Here is a 16,505-nt window from a genome sequence, read left to right as displayed (position 1 = left end):
TTTAATTTCAACCTATTGGTTCTGGTCTGATCTTCTGGGGCAGTAGAAAACAACTCGGCACCATCCTCTATGTGACAGCCCTTCAAGTACTTGAAGATGGTTATCACATCCCCTCTCAGTCTTTTCCTCTTCAGGCTAAAGATACCCAGGTCCTTCAACCTTTCCTCATAGGACTTGGTCTCCAGACCCCTCACCATTTTTGTTGCCCTCCTCTGGACCCATTCCAGCTTGCCTACATCTTCCTTAAATTGTGGTGCCCAAAACTGAACACAATACTGTAGGTGAGGTCTAACCAGAGCAGAGTAAAGCGATACCATCACTTCGTGTGATCTGGACACTATACTTCTGTTGATGCAGCCCAAGATCACATTTGCCTTTTTAGCATTTGCCTTTTTAGATAGCAAATAATATCTGTTCTAGAACACGCCAGTTTAAAATTTGGCATATTTGGTTGTAGCCTTTTCTGTTCAAATATTTGTCATAAGTTTTAAGTGTAGACAGTTGAAGTAGGTATGTATAAACAGTTTGAAGGGAAAGACACTGGAAATCTTGTGGTAGCAGAATATACAACAGTAAGGAAAATGTGCAACAGGTACTCTGATGCTATGCAGAATCCAGAGGCATTTCCTTAATATAGCGGAACAGTTACTCAGGGGACATGTGAGACCCCGATTGCCTCAAGGTAATGCTTCTGTTTCTGAGAAGTCAGAATTTCCCAGCCATTGTATTTTGTTGCAGGGAGGTTATACCCCTTTCATACCAGTACTTAATTGCAGTTGTGTTGGTTGTGTGGACTGTGAAGTGTCACAGGTACTTATTGGACAATGGGGCCTAATGCACGAACAATAACGCACGAACAATTTACAGCATATTATTATTGTGCTCGGTGTGTGTGTTTTGGATGCGTATTTTTCATTTCCGATTGCACCGTGCCTGTTAAGACTTCTCCCAAGATGGTTTATCGTCATATCGCACCTCCAAAGTAATAGTCCGAAAAGTTGAGAGGAGGAGCGTGGGGGAGCACTGTGTCATGTCTACATCGCTGATGCTTCCCCGCCTCCCCTCCCCTTTTTTTTCACGCATGCGCAATATCATTGATCCGAAGGAGTGCTGTATGCCATTAAGAATTGCCTCATTTGCACGGCAGGGAAACCCTAATCACAACCTATGCAGGCATTCCCCCCCCAAAAAAAACCCCAAAATGAGCCAGTCCTTGCACAGTGCTAATCACAGAGCTGCCATCTTTTCGGGCGTTGGTCCAACGATCTTGCATTTTTTCATTGGGACGAGCATATTAAAAGTTTTTTTTGAGAGCAGGGAGACACACTCAACCCCGGCAGCGGGAGAAAGACAGGAACAGGCGGGGAGAAACTTTGTGCCGGCAGGAGAGCCCTGACTTGTGTGTGTGTGTGTGTGTGTGCGGGCGCTCTATCTATCCCTCAGACTCTCTCCCTTCCTCCTCCTGCTGCTTCCCCCTCCCCCATCTGCTGCTCGCAGCAATTTCGCTACTTTTCTAGCCCTCGCCCTCCTCTGCATTCCTTCCCCCTCAAGCCCACGAACCGTTTACAAAATCCACTTCAAGGACATTCCATATGAGGGAAATGTTTGATTGGAACCCTGCACAAATAAAAATCTGATGTTCATCTGATGTTCCGTTTCCGTGTTCCTTTGTGTTCCACAAGCACTTATGGGGGGGGATTAAGTAACAATAATGATTGGTGGATGCAAACGGGAGGGGAGGGGGAAGGTGGGATGGGAGGAGAAAGGCTTTTCATTGGGTGTTGCAAAAAGAGGGGAGGAGAACTGAATACCATATGTAACTGAACGCACCCCTTGGATTGCCGGTTTTGAAACGACATAACGAAATACATCGTGGTATAGGCGTTTTGGGGAAAAACAGATGTCTGGCCCTTCCAAAGCATTTCCAAGCCGAAATGGGAGGTCTGAGGTGCGATCTAACCTGGATAACACGTGTTTTTAAACGTAGTATATACTGAGTGCGTTAGGCCCCAATGTCTATAACATTGTCAGTGAGAGAGAGAGCACAGCTGTGTCTTGCCACTTTTGAGACCTCTTCAAAAGCTTTATTTTTCTAGTATTCAGAGACTGACAGTGCCATCCTAAGCAGAGTTAAACCTTTCTGCATACATCAAAATCAGTGGATTTAGAAGGACATAAGCTGCTTAGGATTCCACTGTGAGTGGCTTGTAGCTTTCAACTCCAAGTTCAGAGGCGTTCATTTGACAGTTTACACAAGGGACAGTTGCTGAGATCAGCAGCATCAATTTTGGTCTTCACCTACCCAATCCTCTTCCCTTGCAGTACTTCTGTGTTTTCCTTCTCTCGGCTACCCCTCCTCTCGAGTTTTGTGAGGCATCCTTCTGCGCTGAATAGAAAAGGATCTTGACATTTTAATTCCATAGGTAATATATAGGGTTGCTAGCCATCTCCCAGTAACCTCCAGGAGCTTTGGTGGGCTGGCCCAATGTTACGGTGCTGCAGCAGCACTTCCAGTTACATGCTTGGAAGTGACAGCACAGTGTTGTGGTGACATACTAGAAATTTCTCAAATTTCTATGGTAAAAACTGTAGAGATTTGTGGAATTCGTAGAGTGTTGCTACAGTGCCGTGATGTCACTGTTGGATAAATGATTGGAAGTGACATCATGTCAATATTGCCTTTCCCCTCTATGATAAAAGCCATAGAAATTAGGGAAATTCCTAGAGTGTCACCATGATGGTGTGGTATCACTTCTGGATACATAAATGAAAGTAACATTGTGGCAATGCCACTTTTATCCTCATTTTCCTCTCACTGCTCCACTGAGCAGTGGCAGGAACACAGAACCTGCAGTCTAGAGATCTCCCACTATGGTAATGGAGAGCCAGCATGGCATAGTGATTAAGAGTGGCATACTCTAATCTGGAGAACCGAGTTTGATTCCCCATTCCTCCAGATGAAGCTTGCTGGGTGACCTTGGGCCAGTCGCAGTTCTCTCAGAACTCTCTCAGCCTCACCTACCTTACAAGGTGTTTGTTGTGGGGAGGGGAAGGGAAGGCAATTGTAAGCCACTCTTTAAAGGTCTTCTTCTAATATTGACCACTCTAGTAATATTGCATAGCTGACTAAGACAGTGTCCAACAAGCGCAGGATCTTGTACCATGAGGGACTTGTGGAGGAGAATTGTGTGGAGCAAAAAGTGAGTGGTTGTTCAAGATTATATGCAACTGAAAGAAACCTTACGCTGTAGGAACAGTCGCACCAAACTAGGGTTGCTGCGGGCAATTGAGCATCCATTCACAAGAGGCCACGCAAGTTCCATGACAATTGGTATAGTTCATGATCCCACCAGCACTGGAGAAATATAATCCTGTGGATTTGTATTGACCACTTAACATTTTAAAAATGCTTATATATTCATCAATGAGAGGTTGTTTTGTTCATTATTTTAAAATTGTCTCCCCATTTTCTGAACATTTAGAAGTTTCAATAGCAGTCCTGCTGTGAAATTATATATGGAATCACTAATTTTCTTTTTCACAATTTTATTGAATTTTTATTGTTATTACAACAAACAAATGATACTATAACATTTTTTTAACAGCAGGTATGGCATACTATTTTCCTATTCACAATTTATCACTCCCCCCCCCATCAGATAACACCGTGTTTGCTTATGTGAGGCCACCCTGGGGACACTTTAAATCAAAAGGGGTGGCTGGTTATAAATCTGAGGGTTAGCTAGACATGACAGCACCCTTCCAGGATCAGACCCTGTGGCATTTGTAAACAGAGGGAATTCCAGCGAGAAAATAGCATTGCCCCATTGCTAAACTGGGGAATGCTGTCATGTCTAGATGCTGCTAAGGAACTTGCATAACTGTGGCATGTTTATTTATTAAGTAAAATATTTCTACCAGCCTTTCCTCTTGGCTCAAAGCAGTTCTATCTCTTCTTGACAGGTTTTTTTTTTCTTACTGTGTATACTCTGGACCAGAGGTGTCAAACATAAGGCCGGATCCAACTCCTTGAGAGCTCTTATCTGGCTCTTAAGCTGGCCGAGGCAGCCATCCCCACCCCACTCTCGATCTGGACTGGCCTGACCAAGGGACACTTATGTCATATCTGGCCCTCATAACAACTGAGTCTGACATCCCTGTTCTGTTGTGCTCTGGGTCTGCTATTGTGTTTAGTTTTTGTTTTAAATTTTTATTGTATAAGATATAACAGGGGTACAAAAGGAAAACGGAAGGGAAAAAATGAGCATCAAACGTATGGTAACAGAAAAACGGAAGATAAAAATTCTAACACAACAGGCAAATAACGCTGTTAATTTTCATCGCTTGGTTATATAAGTAACATATAGAAAGAATGATCACTATCTATGTCTAGTTGATGTGTAAACAAGTCTAATGATTATCTATAAATGAAATTAAAAATACATTATAATATATCCAACTTAAATCTCATCTTTCACTTTCTCGTTGTTAACCGTGAGCCATGTCTCATAATGCTGCTCAAAATACGTATTGTTATTAATATTTATCATATCGGTCATTTTTGCCATAGTGACATATTCCGTTAATTTGTCCTTCCATTCTTCTATATCTGAAATGAGTGGTTGTTTCCATTTCCTCGCTAAAATCATCCTCGCAGCAGTAGTGGCATACTTGAATATTTCTTTAGATTGTTGGGTTTAGTTTTTGTATGTACCTGTTAAGAATTCTAAAAGAAAAAAAAGGTGAAGTCACTTTGAGAGGTTGGAAGTGTTGAGAAGGGCCCCTCTCCCAAATCCAAATGCATCTTTGCACCGACCTTAGATCTTCTATTCTTACAGGAATGGAGGCTGGACTCCTTGGACCTCTTGGTCTCCTTGCAGCACCTCCTGCGGAATTGGCTTCCAGGTCCGCCAGCGCTCCTGCAGTAACCCAAGCCCTCGGAACGGAGGCCGTGTGTGTGTGGGACAGAACCGTGAAGAACGGTAGGGTACTGTTTTTGTCTCAGCTTTCTCATTACCGCTCCTTTGTATCCTCCTTGTCTGTTTCTCTAATTTTTGCTATCTTGGCTTATAGCATTGCAGCTGTTACCAAGGATGAAAACTCAGCTATGCTTTCAATTTTCACTTAGCTTCACTTCCCCCAAATCGGCCATGCAGGTAGAACTTCCTTTCCCTACAGGATTATTACAGTGTGTTCAGGCCGCTGTGTGGCTGCTTTCAAAACCTGCAATTCTGAAGAAAGTAGTATATGTTCATTGGTGTCGATTGGCGACCTGAAGTCATTTTTCCTCTTAGATATGCTTAGTACCTGCAAGCAGGAGAGAAGGTTTCCAGGGTCTTGTTTGTTTATCTAGCTATCTGAAAGCCAGCTCCCATGATTCCATTATACTCTAGAGCAGAAGTTTTCAAACTTGACATAAACCTCCTTGCAGAAGATTCTGGGGCATGCTGTCGAGTGGGCATTCAGTTAATTCAGGGCAACTGTGAATGTGCCCAACACCTACTGCAGGTGGCTGCACGTTGCAAGAAAAGGTTTGCCTTTGTTGATCTTTGTTATGAGTTGCCCCAATAAGTTTTTGAGGAACCCTCAGGGTTCCCTCAGGCAATTATCCTTAGTGGCAATAGGTGAACGTCTTATCATATTGCCAAAAAGTGCATCATGACAATTCAAACGGAAGGCTTGGCTATTAGCCTTCCGTTTGAATTGTCAAGATGCACTTTTTGGCAATGTGATAGACGTTCATCTATTGCCACTAAGGATAATTTCCCAATAGACAAAGCTCTGGCAAAATGGGAGTTCCACCGGGTTCCCATCTCGGGAAGTAACAGTTTTTTCTACATCTCACTGCCTTGCAAGCAAGCTTTTCAGCTCACTGGCGAAGAGAAATCGGGTTTCCAACACTAAGGATCACCTTTCCTGGGTAGACGTGTGTGCACCTGGATTGAATTGCATTGTTCTACAGAATCAGCGACTGATTATTGTGGCAACCCCAGGATTCCTGGGTAGATTTTCTTATTTTGGGACTTGTACCTTCTCAGACACATTCTGTCATATGATCTATCTGTATATGTTGTATGCCTTATCTTTACACTGATTGTGTTGTTATTTCAGGCTATTTGATTATAGAGATTGCACTTTTATATCATTTATTTGTGTTAATAGACTTTGTTGTTCAGCCATCAGTGCTTTTGTTTGTTTTTGGGTGTACCTGGAGGTTGGCAACCCTAGCTTTGTCCTTTCCTTGCCCATACAACCCAGTTGTAATAAAACTAGAAAGTAATGAAAGGCATGTTAGATAAGCTTGAATCCTTCCTAAGCTTTGCTTCTGATCATGCTGTGCCCTTTCCCACTGCAGGGGCACATTCCTGCAGTGAGAGTCACTCCCGCTAATGCAAGACCACTGTCTTTCCATCCTCCGAAAAATGCCTGGCACTCTGCAGCCTCTGGAACAGACAGGGCTCAGTGCAAGCTGGTGTAAGGCTGTAGGATCCAAGCCACTGTAACACATGTTGTCATTTAAAGGCACTGGGGCAAAATTTCTGGGCCATCTGTGACTATTCGCTTGTTGGCAGATCGTATCTACAGGTTGGCCTGGTCTGTCATTTTCCTTCTTCAGGATGCTACACACTTCAGCACTTTAACTAGAAATGCCCAAATACATCTTTCATTTTGTGCTACGTAAACATGTACCTGAGAGACCAGTATTCCATCTTTCCATAGCATTGCCTTCATAACAGGTTGACCTCGGTGTTAATAGGCTTCAGCGCTGGCAGCATCTCTTAGTTGCAGATATGAGGAGGACCAACACTGTTAGCATTCAAAAGGTTTCATGTTGCATCTATGACATCTCATTTAAAACTCACAGGGCTTGAGGAAGACCTTAATGCAGGCAGATTTGTTCATGTGCGCAGTGTGTGCTGGAGGAGGAATCGTAAGCAGTGGGGATTTTCTCTCTTTCTTATTATTTTTCACTCCATAAGTTATTAGCTGGGCTGGTGCAAATAGTCAAGAGTATTTGTAAATCTCATCATATTGGTATTGAACTAAAACATTTTATCTAGAGGAATATAGCAGAGATTATTTCAAACAAAACAATGCACTTTCTGTTTGCAGAATAAAATATGCAGCTCATCCCAGTGCATGTCGGTATTTGATTGATTGATTTATATCCCATTTTTCTCTCTGGGGACGCAAAATGCCTTACAATACAAAAAAAATACAATAAAAAAAAAACCACCCACCCCAACTAACATGCTTCAAAATGCAGAGCAGGTCTTCTTCTCTCTTTCCCCTGCTCTGCAGGTCCATCTTCCTCCCCTCTCTAGTCTATGACACTCGGGTTAAGAGCTCTTATCCTTTGGCACACTCTGAAGGGCTCTCTGGGCATGCCCAGGCGTTAATTACCTGCAGGAGAGAAATTCATCTAGATGTTTTTCAGCTGCTGCTAGCCAGTTACCAGGATCTTTCCCCACTTTCTCCCCTGTTCTAATTTGGTGGACACGTTACCAGTGTTACCCTGCTGACTTTCCATACAAAACTATTTCAAGGGGTCATGACAGGTCAGAGCAAAACAGAACACAAAATGCTGGGGAGTGAATCCTCACTGCCCAGGGTAATGAGCTGCCCCCAGCCCCTCTATCCAACCCTTCAGCTGAGAGACCAAGGGACCAGGTCTCTAGCCCTACTGAGTAATAATCAAGAAGTCAGCCCTGCAAGGTTGAGTTCCAAAAAACAATTACTTTGGTAGCTTTAGCCAATGGAGGCCAAGGTTCTGGGTTTAGATTGATGCTCCCAAACCCAAATAACACCACAGAAGTATAATTAATAAGACTGATTAAAGAAACATGCAAAAGCGGTGCAAAGCAAAGAAGAAAATACTAAAATATAAATAGCTAACCTAAAATACTTATACAGGCTTGGTGGTCTTCTGACCCAGATGTTACCTGACTGAAACACAGAGTCCAGGTGATGTTCAAAGTCCAAAGTCCAATAGGCAGATATTCTGGCCACGCAAGCTCCAACCTGGTTCAAGAAGAATGTTCAAGAATCAAGGGGTCCAAACTAGAATAAATGATCTCACTTTATGCCAGTCTGCCTGCAGCTGACCTGATCCTGTTGGGCTAATCAGGTGTGTTGCCAAGACAAGTGACCATGTACTTCTGCAGCTAACACATGCTCAAAGTCAGACAACTCACCCCCACCTAGGGTTCCTTGCGCTAATGGGATGGAATGCGAGTGCCACACTCCCTCTTGGTCCTAACCTTGAAGCTCCTAGGCCCCGTGATCTCATCTGCGCTGGTGTTTGACTGTACCCCGTTCCTTATCTCTCTTGAAAATTCAGGCTATTACGTCCCCAGAGAGAAGCCTTCTATAGTTTTACTAGGCCCAAAGGCCTGAACCAAAGTTTTGAACAGCCAAGAGATGACTAGAGAAGGGCCAGTTTCTTGACAGGAATGGATAATAATAGTATGCTCTATCACATCCAGCAAAAACCAGAAGTGATGCCATTATGTTGGGGTGGTGCTTTAGATTTGGCAAAACACTATGCTTTAAACCAGGGGTGGGGAACCTTTTCCCCCGCCAAGGGCCATTTGGATATTTATAACATCATTCGCGGGCCATACAAAACTGGGCGGTTCTAACAGCTCCATAGCTAATGACTCTTCTGCAAGGGGGAAAAAAGGTTCCTTTTCTCGGCAAAACAAACTCACATCCGCCTTGAATAGAGGCTATTCCTGTCCATGGGAGGAGGTGGATCACCAGTCTTAGATCCTTCTGAGCTAAAGATCTGCCAGGACCCACGAAGGGCCAGACCAAATGATTTTGCAGGCCTTAAACGGCCCCCGGGCCTGACGTTCCCCACCCCTGCTTTAAACCCCCCCACACACACACACCCTGACATAATGATGTAACCTGGTTTTCATAAGAGGTGACGCTGCTGGCACACTATCCCCCCCACCCACCACTCTCTTGGCCAACTGTCACATTCCTGCAAGCTTCCTCTTGTGCAGTTAGGGGTCTGCAGTGTTCACTGGTTCCCTCAGTTGCAACCCTCCCCATCCCAGCCCTCTTGAGCAGCTTTTCGAAGGGGGTAAGGGGCTCCAGTCAGGATGGAGGACAAGTAGAGTTCTGTTTTGACAGCAGAACTCCTCTCAAATTCATTTGTAACAAAACCAGCATGTGTAATATACCTCAGACATTTGAAATGCAGCAGTTTACGCATTCTCAAGGGGCAGTGTAGGCCCAAAGTCCCAGTGATAAAAGCAAGCGGTTAGCACTTCCATTGGTATCAGTGGGTGTTTATATATTGATGGATTGTGCCCTTATTATTGTTGTTTGTTTGTTTTTGTTGGTTATTATATTTTATTATCTCATTATTTTTATTCCTGAACTGAACATCTGATAGTGGGGGAATCTGAATTATTTTCCCAAAGTCCCAGTGATAAAAGCAAACGGTTAGCACTTCCATTGGTATCAGTGGGTGTTTATATATTGATGGATTGTGCCCTTATTATTGTTGTTTGTTTGTTTGTTTTTGTTGATTGGTTATTATATTTTATTATGTCATTATTTTTATTCCTGAACATCTGATAATGGGGGAATCTGAATTATTTTCTTTTTGGCAATGAACAGTTTCGTGGCCATGACAGAACGTGCCATTCTTGGACATGGAACATTCTACCGCGCCCACACAGACACACGTGGGCAGGTGGGAGACCTCCCACTGTTTACCTCTGTTGCCCCCTGGCACTTCCCAGGCGGGTGGGTGAAAAATGGGGGATGGGGGGCTGCCAGTATCACGGTGGTATGCGATGTCATGCAATTATGTTGAGGGTGACACTCTAGGATTCACCCAAAATTCTGTAGTTTAACCATAGAGTTTTGGGCTAATCCTAGAGTGCCCCTGCTATAATGATGTCACTTCCACCCCCTGTCATTCCTTCTGAGGGATGGTCAGCTGAAGCTGGCAACTCTACACACACACTGTAACCACCACTAACTCGGCCAACCTTCATATTGCCTTCAAGCTTCCAATCTTATCTTGCAATGAAAACTGATTTTTATAAACTAAGATATATGGCTGCCTTCAAAACTTGCATTCATTTCCCTTTTATTAATAAGTTGATAATTTGCATTTTAATTTCTCATCCAATAATTGCAGTTCTTTGCATTGAATGACAAGATGTTAAACGTTATCAGTGGAAAACACACCTCTCAAAGTTTTGTACGGGTAGAATAGTTCAGAGCTTTTTGATATCCACAGCAATATAATTTCCTCAGTTCATTTATTTATATGCCCCAGAGCTCTGTGCAAATATTTTGAAACAGTATTTTTAAAGTGGAAGGTTCCTTTTCCTTAATGTAAAGTAGATATTAGCTGCAGAAGAAAGGGTTCGACATAAGGCAAAGGTACAGGATGGGAGATAGTTGGCTTGACAACAGTACATGTGAAAAAGACCTGGGAGTCTTAGTGGACCACAAACTGAATATGATACGTAATATGGCGGCTAAGAAGGCCAATGCAATTCTGGGCTGCCTCAATAGGAGTATTGTGTCTAGATCAAGGGAAGTAATACTACCACTGTATTCTGCATTGGTCAGACCTCACTTGGAATACTGTGTCCAGTTTTGGGCTCCACAATTTAAGAAGGATGTTGACAAGTTGGAGCGGGTCCAGAGGAGGGCGACCAGAATGGTCAAAGGTCTGGAATCCATGCCCTATGAGGAGAGACTTAGGGAGCTGGGTTTGTTTAGTCTGGAGAAGAGAAGGTTGAGGGGGTGACATGATAGCCATGTTTAAATATTTGAAGGCATGCCATGTTAATGAGGGAACTAGCTTGTTCTCTGTTGCTTCAGAGACTAGGACACGGAGTAATGGATTTAAACTAAGAGAAAAGTGATTCCAACTAAACATTAGGAAGAACTTTCTGATGGTGAGGGCTGTTCGACGGTGGAATGCGCTGCCTCGGGGGTTGGGGGTGGAGTCCCCGTCTTTGGAGGTCTTTAAGCAGAGGTTGGATGGCCATCTGTCGGGAGCGCTTTGATTGTGGGATCCTGCATGGCAGGGGGTTGGACTGGATGGCCTTGTGGTCTCTTCCAACCTTGTGTAATTTTGTGATTTTATGGCTCCAATTTGCTTTACAGGATCACTCTTTGGCAGGGGGTGGGAATCCATCCTGTGGGACCTGGCAACCCTAGAAGGGATCCACCTTGTGTTCCCCCCCCCAAAAAAAGGGGTAAGCAATTCCCTAGCTCAGTCAGCCAAGCTGGGGCTTCAGTCAGGTACACTGTTCACTCGATCTATAGGCAGTGATTGGGTTATGTCCACGAGCAATGGGGATTTGATTTATTTATCTAAAATATTTGTAGTCCCACCTTTCTCCTGAGCACCTCAGGAACCAAGGCAAGTAGCAGCGATGTAAAAACAAGACATGACCCAAATAAGATTTTAATAGGTGTGGGATATTGTTAAATTGGTAAAGTTGACTACACTAATATATTGAAAGAAAATTATGGTAAGTGCTGGAAAATCTATTAGACTCCTAGGTTACGTTATATAGAAAATGAAATCTGTCACTAAAGGTCAATTATACATAATGTTAGAATTACTAGGAAATAAAGCAAGGACAAAGAAAGCAGCTATTAATTTACGATCCATAGATTTTATTTGCTTGTTTTTAAGGTATTGTATAAATATGTTCAATTTAAAAAACACACACACACAGAAACAGTTTTATGAAACAAGCATGAAAAATAACAGTTTTGAAATGTAAGCAGATGTTGGCTGGCTAGTTGTAGTTTTCACTAAATTGGCAGAGCGATCCTGCCATAACTGTGGATAAGATTGCACTATGCATGACTACCCGTGCCATCGTAAGCAGAACCATTCAACTCAACGGTTTAGAAGAGTGTAACTCTGCATAGGATTGTGTTTAATACTGGTAATACTGGATCTTGGCATTCAGTCCTGATAATAATGTGCATCTGTTCCCATGTTTTGGGGGAAGCATATATTATGCTTTAGTGACAGACATTTCTTTGCAAAAAAACAAGCTTATATTATATTTCCTTTCCCTCCCTCCCTCCCTCCTTCCTTCCTTCCTTCCCTCCTTCCTTCCTTCCTTCCTTCCTTCCTTCCTTCCTTCCTTCCTTCCTTCCTTCCTTCCTTCCTTCCTTCCTTCCTTCCTCCCTCTTTCTGCCTGCCTGCCTGCCTGCCTGCCTGCCTGCCTGCCTGCCTCCCCTTGCACCTTCAAATAGCAGTTGAACTCTTTGGGATATGGGCCATGGCCTCATTTGGGTGCCAAGGGTTGTGCCGCTTACCTGGCCATTCCCTCCCCCATCACCCTTTCCATCTGCCTTCATCACTTAGAGATGTGGGGTCAGTGCAGAGGGCTGCAGTTTCGCAGATCTAAAGGCTCTTGAAGTGCTTGCTCTGCAGAATCGCTGCAAACCTTAAGCCCTCTGGGTCCTGAGAGAAGGAGAAATTAACAGGGAGGGGAAGAATGGCAAGGGAAAAGCACTTCCTGCTGCCTTGAAATGCCTCCAAACCCGGGATTAATCACAGTAAGCTCAAAAGCCCACAGCCCAGCATCAGCAGCCTTCAAATTCATCCCTGCCCTGAGATTTTAAAATGTATTTGAGGTTTCTCATGCTTGTCTGCTGGCTGCAGTTCTTACTATACCTCTTGACAAGGAGGAAAACACAAAGCTCACTGTGTGTTTAGTTTTTGTTTGATTAAAAGCAAAACCATTTTCATAAATACTCCTCAGCTCTGTACTGTCACTGGCCTCCAGTTGCCAGCTCTTACTCTGTGTGAACAAGGGAGTGAAAGAGAGATCCTCTTTCCCCTTCCATAGTTGTCAGTGCGGAAGCCCTGTGTGGGAAGCCCTGCTTGAGTGCACCCGGCTGCAGAGGGGTAAATTTTAGCTGTAGACCCCTCTCATGTTACACACTTGTCCTTTCTTCTGGGTACAGTAGGCTAGGCAAGTGCTGCCACTGGCCACAAGGTTGTTGTTCTTATGTTCTTCTGCTTCAAGTGTGCTTTTAACCTACCCTCAGGATCAGAGACCTAGCAAGTGGACATTTTTTTGCAAGAAAATAAATGTATGCATTTATAATAATGTATGCATTTGTCAGATTTTGTGTGTGCAGAGGGGAGATGTTCATATATTACCACAGTACTGCAGTGTCTGCTTCTCTGGACAAATTTCCATGCTTTTCTGGTTAGATATGCCAACATACAGATGACAGGTAAGTCAATTTTTATACTCAAATATAGACTTCTTTAAGTGTTGTAAATTGCTGGAAAGCGGAGTCCCAGGCAGGAACTACGGAGGGAAGCTGTCAGGACGTGTTGTCTAGATCCAAATCACGTTTCGCTCATGGCTTCATCAGCTATCTGTATCAATAAAGTGCAAGGAAGAAACACAGTCTCAAATAGGACCAGAAGAAATTCATGTAGGTCTCAAAGTGGACAAGTGCATGAGCGAAACGTGATTTGGATCTAGAAAACACGTCCTGACAGCTTCCCTCCGTGGCTCCTGCCTGGGACTCCGCTTTCCAGCAATTTACAACACTTAAAGAAGTCTATATTTGAGTATAAAAATTGACTTACCTGTTACTCAGGATACTCAGGAATTGACATTGACTTACCTGACTCCCAGGATATTTATATATTGAACTTTTTTTCTGCTGGACTGCTGTTGATATCTATATGTGTATCTGGTTGTTACCTTGTTGTACATATTGTTCACTTTTGCACCTTCCTTCACCTTTATAAATTAGTACTTTAATATATATTGTGTGAGTGCTGTCTGGATTCTTTCCATTATCCATACAGCACTGAGCCTTTCTTTCTCCAAACATACAGATGACGGCAGCCCCTTAAATATATTCAGAAAAGATACCAGCCCTTCATCCCACGCACAAGTCACTTGTGGCATGCCAGCGAGGAAGAGGGACTCACTGGTGCTATGCATCACACTCTTTATGGGCCCATCCCTTGTTCTTCAAGCAGATGTGAGCTGGGAGTTCCCGGCTGGGACTTATTTTATTTATTTATTTATTTATTTAAAGCATCTGTATGCCATCTTTTCACCCAAATAGGGTCCTCAAGGTGGTAGACATCAGGCATTAAAACACTAAGACAACATTTAAAATGTATATATAAAGATAAGCATTTAACAAATATTTAACACTATAATAAACTACATAAACATACAACCAAGCAAACCAAGGAGGAAGGCCAATAAGAGTTTTTATCAAGGAGTATGCCAAACAAAACAAAAAAAGTCTTCACCTTCTGGTGATGACAGAGGAAGACAGAGGGTATTCTGTAGTTTGGCACAACAACCAACAAGGGCCTTCTCATAGACGCAGTGGCCTGATTTAGATTGGAACTGCAGTGCAGAAGCTTATGCTTCCACCCATGCCATTTTCCTGGTTAGGGCTGCCAGTCCCCCAAACCCTCAGGTGCTTCTGTGCCACCTATAAACTGCCCAGCCGGGGAGGGGGAGGGAAATGGGGGGAATGTCGACAGCATCCCAGCACTCTGACATCAAAAGGGGTGACATCAATGTGTTGCTGGGGAACACCTGGGATGCTCTAGCATTTGGGCTAAACTCTCTGGTTCCATATGCGCTGACATCATTTCTGAGCGCATGGGGAATGACATCAGCACGTTGCCAGCAATGTCATCTTGTTTCCAGTAAAGGCTCTTGCTGCCAGCAAGTCCCCCGGCAGGTTGCTGGGCCCTGCCTGCCAACCTTGTCTGTAATGGCACTAGGGAGTTGCTTATTGTCCCATTGGGGAAACTTACCATGTGCTGATGGTAAGACACATGTGCTAGGGTTGCCAGGTTGCTGGGACTGGTGGGCAGTTGCACCTGGGGAACTGAGGGTCAGAAAACATAACATTTAAATTAGCCCTTATTTGTGCAGTTTTAAGATCTAAATCCCTAGAGCATTGTCTCTTGCTCAGAAAGGAAGATTGGTCAACCCAATGAAAGAGTGAACTTTTGCTTGCCAGAGGTGTGGTCTCCTGTTCCTTTGCAACAACCAGAGAGTACCAGAATTGTGTAGCTCTACACATTGTGAGCTTCCCAAAGAGGTTTTTCTCCACCTTAGCTTCCAAACTGGAGTGTGATTTTTTTGGGTGGGGGAGCTTCCACACAACATTATGATACAGTCTTCCTGTTTCCTACTTTTCCCCATCCTAACTTCATTCTTTCTGAAATCCGTTTTGCTTTACTTAAAGTTTTGGAAAGAAGCGTGTTAGCACACTGATTGGAAGGAAAGCTGTTATATTCCTTTCCTTCAAAGGTCCTGCCTACATTAACACAATTATCCTGCTTTCAGATTCCTGTGGGCTCTATTTTCCCTGCTTTTTTTCCTGCCACAACACCAGAGGGCTCTTTGAGGGTTTCCCCCCATGTCAGTAATTGCTATAGGACTCTGATTATGTATTGTTACGATACTATCAAATTTGAAATGGATAAGTGGTAATAAATCATTACAGCATTATAACGATGCATTGCCACTTATATATTTTGAATGTCAATAGAACTGCTTTAGCACTATAACATATCCATGGAGAAAAGAACAACAAAAAAGAGGGCGCTGGAACATTGGTGTGTTAGATTGACTCCCCTTTGATTCCTTTTGTGCAAATTTACAAGTGGAGAGAACGGTGGATCTCTGATTGAATGTGTGTGTGTGTGTGTGTGTGTTTGTATGGGGTGCCTGCATGGAGAATTGAGGATTGCAGTTCAGGTCTTGGCATCCATTTGGAACCCAGTGAGACAGCAGCCAATCACAGCACACCTTTGCACCAACACTAGGACGCATGTGCAAAAATGTAAAAAGGAGAGGGAAGGAGGGGGAGCATCCTGGGCATTCACATCATCACAAATGTTGCCACGCTCCCATACTTCCAGTAGAGAGCTGATCTCAGCACCACGTTCCTCGGGATTCTCCCGAGGGAATCCAAGATACGTTGCAATTTGGGGTGCTTTAAAGCGCTCCACCCCGGTTCCTAACCAGTGGACTGGGAAGCAGGAATACCCCTGCAGCCCTGAAGAGCGGTGTTGACTCCCATATCCTCTGAGGGAGCTTTTTTAAGTCCCTTGGAGGTTTGGACGCTGTCCCGCGGGCATCGAGGGGATACTACATCGTCACCAACGCTTCTTTTGCATCAGGCTCTGATCTCCTCTATCTATTACCAACTAAAGAACCATAATAAAGGGAAGAACACCTCACCCTCCAAAATTTGAGTAAGTCACAAGAACTCTTTTGATCTTACCTTGATTTAGAAGCTTTGAAGGATCGATAAAACCATCCATGAAATCTGCGTCTCCCCACCCATCGTACAAATAACTTTTTAAACAGAAAAACCATCAGATAAACCGGCAGGACAGTGGGTAGACAAAACAAACGGGACTTTTGAAAGACACTGTAACTACCAATCGGATACAGCGACGTTGGAAGGGGAGGGAGGGAATGAAACCT

General features: G+C 43.7%; 1 protein-coding gene across 1 annotated transcript in view; it reads left to right on the top strand.

The window, feature by feature from the left end:
* The window catches only part of SEMA5A (semaphorin 5A), a 132,875-nt gene that overhangs the window by 86,494 nt on the left and 29,876 nt on the right, over positions 1-16,505 (top strand). Inside the window, exon 13 of the mRNA XM_056862973.1 lies at positions 4,839-4,982. Coding sequence (XP_056718951.1) covers positions 4,839-4,982 — 144 coding nt within the window. The remainder of the gene's footprint in view (positions 1-4,838; positions 4,983-16,505) is intronic.

Source organism: Euleptes europaea, chromosome 17 (assembly GCF_029931775.1).
Source record: "Euleptes europaea isolate rEulEur1 chromosome 17, rEulEur1.hap1, whole genome shotgun sequence".
NCBI lineage: Eukaryota > Metazoa > Chordata > Lepidosauria > Squamata > Sphaerodactylidae > Euleptes > Euleptes europaea.
Note: the sequence above shows the minus strand (reverse complement) of the source record. Positions and strands in the feature narration are given on the sequence as shown.